The 12,219-nt window shown below is 36.5% G+C and overlaps 1 protein-coding gene across 1 annotated transcript in view; it reads left to right on the top strand.

Annotated features, from left to right (window-relative positions):
- The window catches only part of gnai3 (guanine nucleotide binding protein (G protein), alpha inhibiting activity polypeptide 3), a 115,082-nt gene that overhangs the window by 92,146 nt on the left and 10,717 nt on the right, over positions 1-12,219 (top strand). The window contains exons 5-6 of the mRNA XM_039748571.1: positions 1,235-1,363; positions 10,793-10,922. Coding sequence (XP_039604505.1) covers positions 1,235-1,363; positions 10,793-10,922 — 259 coding nt within the window. The remainder of the gene's footprint in view (positions 1-1,234; positions 1,364-10,792; positions 10,923-12,219) is intronic.

Here is a 12,219-nt window from a genome sequence, read left to right on the forward strand (position 1 = left end):
ATACCTTATATAGTGATTTTGAAATGTACAGGACTTGCAGAAATATTTTTGCATTTTTAACTATATACCAAATATGTGAAAATTACTTGAACACAGTTTACATAGTTTTTGTTCAACCATATAATAACATAATTACTACAGTATCTTTATTTTCATATTTTCGAGCTTTTTGTATGTGCCACCGTTGAGAAATGGTTCAGTATGACCTCTGATATGCATTTTCCAATTTTTTAGTTTGCACTTGTACTGCATTCACATGGTATAAGAATTTTTGGAACTACCACTTGTGACTTCCTGTCTTCCCACTTTCAAGATTTTTGTTTGCCATTTCTGGAGAAGCATGAGGTTGCCATTGATTTTCAGCTCAGTAACAAGTAGGATTTAGTTACAGTTCATTAAAGCATAATACAGACATTTATTGATTGAGATGAATGGTCAACTGGCTATTTCTATCCATCCATCCATTGTCCAACCGCTGAATCAACAGGGTCACGGGTCTGCTGGAGCCAATCCCAGCCAACACAGGGCACAAGGCAGGAACCAATCCTGGGCAGGCGCCAACCCACCGCAGGACACACACAAACACACCCACACACCAAGCACACTAGGGCCAATTTTGAATCACCAATCCACCTAACCTGCATGTCTTTTGGACTGTGGGAGGAAACCGGAGCGCCGGAGGAAACCCACGCAGACACGGGAGAACATGCAACTCCACGCAGGAGGACCGGGAGCGAACCTGGGTCTCCTAACTGCGCAGGCAGCAGCGCTACCACTGCGCCACCGTCGCCCTGGCTATTTCTGTTAGCATTATTTGTAGACTTTTTCTACAGTATAGGCATTTGTTTGTTTTGCTTTATTTGAAAAAAGTAAAGTGTAAGAGAAAAAAAAATCTATATCTGCTCATATTGGCAAGTCTTCCTTATTTGTCACCTTACTTAATAGATCTTCACAACCTCTTGTTTTCAGACAAGTTGCACACTCTCTGTTATGAATTTGGACATGGAGAAATAATTGTACCTGAAATGGAATTTTAAAATCACTTGGAAACTCCATTCCTTTAGTTACTGTACTGAACTATGCTTGCAGCCCGGCTTGGAAAGTGTTGTTATTAGCAGTTTCTGCCTTTTGCCTGTGTGTGACACTAGCTTACCTGCTCATCTTGTGTTCTTTTTTCCACTAAATGTAATTGTTTTTTATAATTAACTATTTGTTTCCTTTCGTTTTCCCTCAGTTACCTCAATGACTTGGATAGAATATCCCAGGCAAGCTACATCCCAACTCAGCAGGATGTTCTTCGTACCAGAGTTAAAACTACAGGAATTGTTGAGACTCACTTCACTTTCAAGGATCTCTATTTCAAGTGAGCTCCCTAAATATCTCTGTGTACTTTTTAATATTTTTAGTTTACATTATTAGTTGGAAACAGTTGTGTATGAATTTGGTAATATTATAGATGTGGTGTTACTCAACAATAGTCTGCTTAGTTTTTTTTTTTTTTTTAATCTTACTTACCCTGTTTAGTTTATAGTGATGATCAATAAACAAATTAACTTGTGTTTTTATATGGAATGGAGATGAAAAAGTTGTCATGCGACATGTGGATTATGCAACTGCATTCCCCACCCCTATTTGACACTTTTCACATTATTTACCATTATATAGCATTGGTCACCACTGGCTTGTATCGTAAACATTTTTATCTCCATTCTGCATGAAAATAAGAGGTTGAAATTTTTTCTCAGCCACCACTACAAACAAATATATTTAAATAATATATTTAAAAAACATCATAATAGTATTGGTAGCCATTATTGTTCAGGGCCTGCACTTTAAATTATTAGAGTTGACTTATAGTTATTAGCAAAATAAATTAGCTATGTATATTTGAACATACCACTGTGATTTATTGAGCAATTTGTCACAAAAGTGGCAACTTGAAATTGTTGGAAAATGCTAACTACAAAAAACAAATTAAATAAACATGTGACTGGGTTCTGTTACTGTATGAAGAGGTTTGACATTGGGAATATGGGTGATTCAATATAGATAAAGGATGTCATTAATTCTGGTAAGAATTTTTTTGGACCTGTTGCAGGGTCATTGTCAATCCTGACCACCGCACCAGCGAGCTGTTTAAGTGTCAGGTGGTTTAGTCAACGGTAGAGAGAGTTTGGGCTCTGGTCGGGTTAGTGATACTTGTACAATATCACCATCTTTATCTGCATATGTAACTAAAATTGAATTTCTGAAGTTCTCTGTTATGCAATGCAATGGACAAACATGATTCATTCAAGTCAAGTGAAAACACAGGTAACTTTTATTTTCACAAAATATTTCTTGCTAGTGAGCCAATGAAGTCATTTACATATGGGTGTTGTAAATGTGCCTCCTTGATATGGAATTGTGCAATATCTTAAGTGTGCTTCTTTATGATGAAAGCCTAAACCACATATCCTGGTATAAACAAATTAATGTTTGTGTGGATGTGGGGAGGAGAGACAACCGGCATAAGATGTTTTGGTTTTCAGTTTGTGGACCATGCAGACTCAGACATGATACTACCGCCTTTTCATGAGTGCATAGAGAAACGTAACCTTTGTTATCTGTGGCAAGTATGAATGAATTGCCCTAATGTAAATTGGCAAATTGTTGATTCTTTAATACAGCAACTGAAATAAGATCGTGATACCATGTTACTGAACAGGATGATCTGAACTCCCCATTGTTAATAGCACATTTAGGTTGGGGTTTCTCACTGCTGGCTGTAGGATAAAAATACCTGTTACAAGTAGAATATCAGATCTTTTAAGAAATACTGGAAAGAAGAGAAGACTATATGGAGCAACGGACATTAAGTTTTCCCTTAAGCTATATAAATATACAGTCATGGCCGAAATTATCGGCACCCCTGGAATTTTCCCAGGAAATGCACCATTTCTCCCAGAAACTTGTTGTAATTACAAATGTTTTGGTATACACGTTTATTTCCTTTATGTGCATTGGAACAACACAAAAAAACAGAGAGAAAAAAGCTGAATCTGACATCATTTCACACAAAACCCAAAAACCGGGCTGGACAAAATTATTGGCACCCTCAACTTAATATTTGGTGCACGCCCTTTAGAAAAAATAACTGAAATCAAGCGCTTCCTATAACCATCAACTAGCTTGTTACACCTCTCAACTGGAATTTCTGACCACTCTTCTTTTGCAAACTGCTCAAGGTCTCTCAGATTTGAAGGGCACCTTCTCCCAACAGCAATTTTGAGATCTGTCCATAAGTGTTCAATCGGATTTAGATCCGGACTCATTGCTGGGCACTTCAGAACTCTCCAGCGCTTTTTCTTCAACCATTTATGGGTGCTTTTAGAGGTATGTTTGGGGTCATTGTCCTGCTGGAACACCCTTGACCTCTGACGCAGACCCAGCTTTCTGACACTGGGCCCTACATTGCATCCCAATATCTTTTGGTAGTCTTCAGATTTCATGATGTCTTGCACACAGTCAAGGCATCCAGTGCCAGAGGCAGCAAAACATCAACCAAAACATCTTAGAACCTCCACCATGTTTGACTGTGAGTACTGTGTTCTTTTCTTCGTAAACCTCATTCCGTTTTCTGTAAACAGTAGAATGATGAGCTTTACCAAAAAGTCTCAACTGTCCACAAGACGTTCACCCAGAAGGATTTTGGCTTCCTCAAGTAAATTTTGGCAAACTCCAGTCTGGCTTTTTTATGTTTCTGTGTCAGCAGTGGGGTCCTCCTGGCTCTCCTGCCATAGCGTTTCATTTCGTTCAGATGTTGACGGATAGTTCAAGCTGACACTGTTGCACCCTGAGTCTGCAGAACAGCTTGAATATGTTTAGAAGTTGATTGGGGCTGTTTATCCACCATTCAGACTATCCTTCATTGCAGTCTTTTATCAGTTTTTCTCTTCCATCCACGTCCAGGGAGATTAGCTACAGTGCCATGTGTTGTGAACTTCTTGATTATGTTGCGCACAGTGGACAATGGAACATGAAGATCTCTGGAGATGGACTTATAGCCTTGAGATTATTTTTCCACAATTTTTGTTCTCAAGTCCTTAGGCAATTCTCTGCTCCTTTTTATGTTCTCCATGCTTAGTGTGGCACACTCAGACACACAACAGAAAGGTTGAGTCAACTTTTCTCCATTTTAACTGGCTTCAGGTGTGATTGCTATATTGCCAGCACCTGTTTATTGCCACAGGTGAGTTCAGACAAGCATCATATGCTTGAAATTAAATGATTTACCCACAATTTTAAAAAGGTGCCAAATAATTTTGTCCGGCCCATTTTGGAGTTCTGTGTGACATGATGTCTGATTTGGCTGTTTTTCTCTGTTTTTTTGTGTTGTTCCAATGCACATAAAGGAAATAAGCATGTGTATACCAAAACATTTGTAATTGCTACAATTTTCTGGGAAAATTCCAGGGGTGCCTTTCGGCCATGACTGTAAGCCCGAGATGACAATGTTATGATTATTTTTTGAGCCAAAACGTGCAAGGGAATGAGGCACTCATAGAAGTGCCCTCAAATACAGTAATTCTGCATTTAATTATGAATTCTTATTGTCAATTGCTATCGTAATGACCTATTTTATGATCAGATATATCAGCATAAGAATGTTCATATTCCTTTGCCTGCCTCCTGATCTTTTTACACACCCAAAAGTACATTGCAGAAAGGTAAAGTATGAATACTTCGATATTCTGATTTTTTTACATGAAGAAGTTTGCACTGGCAGGAATCTGAACATATGATCAAAGACAAATCACAGCAAACTGAGTCCCAGACAGACATAGCCAAGAAATTGTAGGTTTAATTGAGGTGGTGCATCTTGTAGTCATGTCGTTACGTAGTTGAAGAGGGTTTCAATAAAAAACATGGGACAGAGATGGAAACTTACTAATGCTTGTGAAAAATCTATAAACCCTTAGGAAGTTTTTTTTTCTTTCTTTCACACAGAGAATCATAGACACATGAAATAATTTTTCAAGTAGTTTGATAGACAATAGTACTTTAGAGACCTTCTTGATGCTTAGTTATTTTAGAAAAATGTAATGAATGGGATTGACAAGCTTGCTGAGCTGAATTGCCTGTTTGTATCTTGTTGATACTGCACCTTGAGTGTCTGCTTATGTAGAGTGTAGTTTAAATGACTTGTATTACATTGTTGTATATTATTTTTTGGGGAATAAGTTAGTCTTAATCTTTTGAATCCGTCTCATTAGTCCTGCCTTCTTCTAACTTCAGAGTCCTTTGTTTAAGTCCTAGTCCTGTCTCTGTGCAGTTTTTACAGTCTCTCAGTGTTTGGTAAGTGGGAGGACAACAGGATTACATGGGACGGAAAAAGATGTGTGTGTTAGTGTTATTGGGTGATTTGCATATATAAGAAAATGCTGTCTCCTGCATATTCTGTATTGTATATGTACATGGCTCCTACCTTCGCGTACTGCTTCTGGAACAGGTACCAGTCCTTATAACCCTGAATTGAATGAAGCTGTTTTCATGAGGGATGGATTTCCATTGCTCCCTATCTCCTTCCCCAGATTTGTCCAAAGTGCAAAGAGCTTAAAATGTTCTAGCTGGACTGTATTAGAAGTTTTATGTGTTCATATATTTTAAACAATTTCAAAAATGTTAGAAAACTTTTAGTCTGAAGTAATTTTAGAAACAGACATTGTTGTCTAGGTGATAACACACACAGTGTAACTTCTTGTAAGTTATATTTAAAGCTTAATCTATGCTGTGGGAAAAGAAGTTTTAAGTTTAATTTTGCACTGAGGGACATTGGTGTAGAATGGATATTCAAAATGCCGACAGTAAACTTTCCTCTATCTCTGATGATCACTTCCGTTTTTACATATAAAGTCACTGATGTTTATTTTGGTGTTTTACATGGATTTAAAGGAGAATAATAAATTTTGAAGCTTTTCAAATCTTTTAATTGAATTGCTGAATTTGAGTCCATACTGTAGAATATAAAAATAATGCATCAGAGTGCTTGTTAAAAACATATTTCATATGATTTTCTTATACTGCTGCTACTGAGTTTTATTTTTCCATTTAGAAGTGACAGTACTTTAACTGTGATGTCACCTAGGAGATTAATTTTATCTCCTTCTGCTATACAAGTACATGTGCACATACAGTACTTGCATCCTTACCCTCCATCCAGATTAAACATACTGTGTATTTGTGAAGTAAACCCACTAATTGTTCCCGTCCTCATATTTTAAATTGAAAAGATTTTTTTGACATCTCCTGTTTACCCACTAGTCAGGTAGATGTTTCTTTATTAAGATAGAATTAACTTAACAACCATGAAGTTTTGTACTGGGGCACAATGGTGTGAAATAACACTAGCTAAAACATAAGTTGTAATTTCTACTTAGGGTGGCTTTTACACAGAAATTGTATGTACTCCAAGAGTTTTTGTGGGTCTCTTTCTTTCTTCAAATTCCTACTTCTCATATTATCAGATCAAAATCAAGATGATACTTGAACTCGTGAGATCCAGACCAGAATAAACAGATCTTGTGATGTCAGTGTACTTTTCCACTTATTTTCTTTTACAATGAGTTGCAGAATTTGAAACCAATACTGTATATTCAATTAGTGCAGCAGAATGCTTGGTAAAATATCTTTCATATAATTCTCCTGAAGTTCATTTTTCCATTTAGAAGTGATTATAATCTATATACAGTATGTTTTCTGTAGTATTTGGTGTATTATAGTGTACGTGTGTGTATACATAAGGTTCATAGTAGTTGGAGTTGTTTTTTGGTTTTGTTAAAACTAAAAAAAGATCATTTTAAATATGAGCATTTTTAAAATTCACTTAAGCTTTTAAGTATGTGTGACTTGTAAAATATCTTATGTTAGGGCATCCCAATAAAAGTAAAGGACAAAATGCTTTTGTTATTCTTGGTGTGCTAGTTTATTTGGTTTCCCTCAATGGGTAAATTTTTGTTGTTTAGACTAGTCTTCAGTGGAAATTCATTATTTAATTTTTTTCAGTTACAGAGATTTAGTCTAACTTGTAAATTGCAAGTCATTTCACAGGCAGGGATCCAGTTGTTTGTTACATATATAATCTTGATTTCATCTAAAAAGTTATCTAATAGCTGAAAGCTGCTTTCTGGAATGAATAATAACAGTAAATTTATACTCAAACGTGATTTGAATGCCATTTTGTCATATTTATGAATAAAAATGTAAATTCAGGAAGTCTCTTTTGATGGATTGTATCATTTAGTATGATGTGCATTGATGGAGTGTCATTCACAGAAGTTACACAAGCTTTACAGGGCGAAACAGGTTACCTTCCTGCTAATGGAATGCTGAAAATTAGCACATACAGCTTTCTGTGAAACTTGTAGAAAAGACCCTATTGATAGTCATTTGTGTGACATGACACACTTAACTGACTTTCATTGTCATACTTTACTGGGGTGTAATATTTATTAAATTAAAAAAAAAAAAAAGCTTTAATACATTTGTTTGTTCTATGTGGGTCTTGTATGGCAGCACATTCTCCTAACCCCTACCCTAACTTAAAAAGAAAACATAACAATCCAAGGTTGTGGGTCTTACATGGCAGCATGCTTTGTCATACAAAAATGTCCAAGGTAGATTCATTAAACCCCTCACCCCCATTCTGCTGGACTAGACCCTGGCTTGCCTTAACTAGCAGTGGAGAAAACATGGTTACAAAAAAGATTTATTTAGTTTTACTTTTATGCTTTGTTTTCAGATATTGCATAATACTTTCAGTCCTAAATCCTATATTGGAATGTTCATCTGTGTAATTATTTTCTTTTTTTTCCTGTAACTTTATATATAAACTTTAAATGCATTTACAGGTTTACATACTTGAATTGTGTCATGCAGACCATGCACTATGTTATCCATATTTAGTTTGCCTCATTTTTATTTTCTTTAGAAATCTGTGTGATGATAACAAGAATGGAGTTGAAAGCATGTTTTGGAAAGGTGTCAGTGCTTAACAGTCTTTTTTCTTTTTAGTGTTTTGTCCTAATATAAGAATAATCATCTTTTAGTATGGCTCATTTTAGATTAATGCTGAAATTCAGATTTGGGAACAAAAGTAATTTTGTTTATTGGAATGTGTTTTACAGGCATCATTTTGCTATCACTATGATTAGAGAAAGCCCAGAGTAAGGAATGTACAGAATAAATAAGTGGATGCACACAACCTTTTAAAACTGCAGTATTTAATTTTTAACCTGAAATTGAGTCACAGCAAAAGCAGTGGCACTTGGCTCAATCAGATTGAAATCCTACAGTTAAATATCTTAGCTGGTTGTTTCCAGTTTCTTAATAACGTACTTGTTGTACTACAATAACAAGTGAAAGCCTAAACCCAGCATTTCTGTAATTTTATTTTGAAAATTTAAGTAATTTAAAGTTTAAACTAAACTGAATTATTTTGAGACCCTGGTTCGCTTCCCGGGTCCTCCCTGCGTGGAGTTTGCATGTTCTCCCCGTGTCTGCGTGGGTTTCCTCCTGGTACTCCGGTTTCCTCCCACAGTCCAAAGACATGCAGGTTAGGTGGATTGGCGATTCTAAATTGCCCCTAGTGTGTGCTTGGTGTGTGAATGTGTGTGTATGTGCCCTGCTGTGGGCTGGCGCCCTGCCCAGGGTTTGTTTCCTGCCTTGCGCCCTTTGTTGGCTGGGATTGGCTCCAGCAGACCCCCATGACCCTGTAGTTAGGATACATCGGGATGGATGAATTATTTTGTTTTATGATAAATATTTGAAAATATGTAATTTTAAAATTCTGTGTCTTGTAATAGTATTTGTTAGATTGATAGTTTTTTCTTACATCATAACATTTTCGTGATCACCACATCATTCCTGTCTCTGCCTTTGTAGGTAAAGTCACTGTGTTGTCCCTCATTCTCATATTGTCTGAGAGACAGATGCCCAACTCTGTTTCATACCCAATGATATTTTTATTGCTGTTGAATTGATTTCATTTTCATTATTTTTATTCCATACCTATGCTGTTGCCCATCTCATTTCTGAAATCACTTTTGTTACAGGGGTAAATTAATGTATACATGCTTTTTCTTTAGTCAGTCTTTATTTTTATATCTGTATTATCACATTATATTTTACAAAGCAGACAGCATCTCAACTTAACACAACTTAAAGCAGCAAAGTAGATTAGTAGTAGTGCTTCATTGTGCCGGTTCTAAGCCCTGATAAATCGGGAGGGTTACGTCAGGAAGGGCATCCGGTGTAAAATTTTGCCAAATCAATATGCAGACAACAATACAAATTTCCATACCGTATCAGTTGAGCCCCGGGTTAACAACGACCACCACCAGTACCGTTAGTCAACAGGGTGCTGTTGGAAATTGAGCTACTGTTGGCCGGAGAAGAAGAGGGGGGGAGATGTGCCTGGAGGCAGGGGGAGGGGAGGAAGGTAAAGAGAGTGGAACTGAGGGGGGGAACTTTGAATGTTGACAGTATGACTGGTAAGGGGAGAGAGGTAGCCGATATGATGGAGAGAAGGAAGGTTGATATATTGTGTGTGCAAGAGACTTAATGGAAGGGGAGTAAAGCCAGATGGATCGGAGGTGGATTCAAATTGTTCTATTATGGTGAGCAGAGGAGGAGAAATGGAGTAGGGCTTATTCTGAAGGAACAGTATGCCAAGAGTGTTCTGGAGGTGAAAAGATTGTCAGACAGAGTAATGATTATGAAGCTGGAAATTGGAAGTGTGATGATGAATGTTGTTAGTGCATATGCCCAGCAGTTTGGGTGTGCAATGGATGAGAGAGATTATTTTTGGAGTGGGTTGGATGAGGTGATGAACAGAGTACCCAAGGGACAGAAAGTGGTGATTGGAGTGGATTTCAATGGACATGCTAGTGAAAGGAACAGAGGAGACGAGGAGGTGGTGGGTAGGTATGGTGTCAAGGAGTGGAATGAAGAAGGTCAGAGGATAGTGGATTTTGCCAAAAGGATGGACATGGCTGTGGTGAATATGTATTTTAAGAAGAGGGAGGAACATAGGGAGATGTAAATGAGTGGAGGAAGATGCACACAGGTAGATTACACCCTATGCAGAAGAGTCAATCTGAAGGAGATTGAATACTGCAAAGTAGTGGCAGGGGAAAGTGTAGTTAAGCAGCATAGGATGGTGTTCTGTACGATGACGTTGGAGATCAAGAAGAGGAAGAGAGTGAGGGCAGAGCCAAGGATCAAATGGTGGAAGTTGAAAAAGACTGCAAGGTTGAGTTTAGGGAGAAGGTGAGACAGGCACTGGGTGGTAGTGAAGAGTTACCAGACAGCTGGGCAACTGCAGTAGATGTAGTAAGGGTGACAGCAAAAAGGGTGCTTGGCGTGACATCTGAATAGAGGAAGGAAAATGATGGCTGCATAGTCCGCTACAGGGTACTTTTATCAGTTCAATTTATTTTTTAGCGTGCTCTTCATTAGCTTTAGGCTCAGAGTGCTTGCACAAGTTTGCAGATATAATACAGTAGCAAAAATAGAAATATTTTATCATTATCATTTAGATATAGCCACTAACACATTGTAATTGAATTTATTGTATTTTAAATTGTAATGGCTAGTAATCTGTTTTTAGGTTATGAATGTATATTTTTAACTAGCTATACTGCGATTGAAAGTATATCTAATACTTCAGTTAATTTATCAAAGTATTTTATTAATTTTATATATTAAACATGAAAATAAAAATTAGTTTATGTGAAGTGTCTTGTCTTTTCAGAATGTTTGATGTTGGAGGTCAAAGGTCCGAGAGAAAAAAATGGATTCATTGCTTTGAAGGTGTGACAGCCATAATATTCTGTGTTGCTCTCAGCGACTATGACCTTGTTTTGGCAGAAGACGAAGAAATGGTGAGTGGCTTTAAGGAGCCAGTGCCATTAATGTGTATCTTTTACTTAATATAACATTTTTTACTGAAGGAATTGTTCAGTAACTAGTCTTTGGGCATTCTAATATTTGAAAATATTAAATACAGTATTTAAGTTCATACTATAAAATCATACTTGAAAAAATATTGAATGATTTTAGCAGCAGATGAGAATGGATTTATCCTTAATGTATTTTTTAACTAATGTAAAGTATAGCTTTTCTTGTCTTTATCGTTGAGAAACCTATCAAGTTTCAGAATTGCATTTATTTATATTCCCATGTATCCCAGTACACAGGTAGTGCTGTAGTTGTCAATACAAAGTTTAATGCATATGACAAAGTGAAAATTAATGACTAGAATAGCATATGCTCAATGAGTGTTTTAAACTATCACAAGCTGGTGGTGTTGCATTTAACAAACATATGACATCTGCTACACTGTGGCATTGGAAGGTGGTTTCTGTGCTCTTTGTCAAAATAGTTGTTGGGTCTAGAAGCAGTTGTCTGGTTTGAACAGAACAATGCAGTATTTCACATTCTGATATCACTTTTGTTTAAAGATGCTATCAGTTAATTCCATTATCTTTACCTTGGTGTTAAAAGAGAAGTTTAATATTGTTCAAGTCAGTTATTTGTTTCATAATTATTGTTTACATTAATTTTGAATGGGAAATTGTGTTCTAAAGCAAAACATTTGTATAAAATTCAAAAGAAAATACTGTGCCAGTGTTTGCAGTTTAAAATGGAGTCCAAATGACAGCAGTCAAAATATAGAACAAAAGTTTAAACACTTGGCAAATATGTGCACATTAAGGTAGCAAACGTTTCATTTTCACCAGTTGTCTAAAGCCTCTTTGTAGCTTCAGACTACATATTCCTTTTGTCTCTCAAATTCTGTCTTTCTCTTCTTTATCTTTCTAATTTAAAATCTGCTGGAGTTCCTCCTTGATTTTACTCTTCTTCATACAGATATGTGCTGTGATCTAATAGACATTAAATTAGTCGGTGTGATTGAACGATGGCACCAATTTTGAATGAAGCAAGCAGGCGCCTTATACTGGGATGCAGGCAAACACAAAATGGCTATCCAGAATGAAGTACCAAAATTATAGTGAACATAACATTTTAAACCTCCCAGTGCTAAAGTCTTGTTGGAAGTGCATTTTAGCCTTTTGTAACACTAATAGAGGTGTAATAATGCACTACAGAATAAGAAAAAAAGTAAAAATACCTTTCTGTTACTTATTTCTATTAAAAAAAAAGAAAAGAAATGAAATA

This window comes from Polypterus senegalus, chromosome 3, assembly GCF_016835505.1.
Source record: "Polypterus senegalus isolate Bchr_013 chromosome 3, ASM1683550v1, whole genome shotgun sequence".
Classification (NCBI taxonomy): domain Eukaryota; kingdom Metazoa; phylum Chordata; class Cladistia; order Polypteriformes; family Polypteridae; genus Polypterus; species Polypterus senegalus.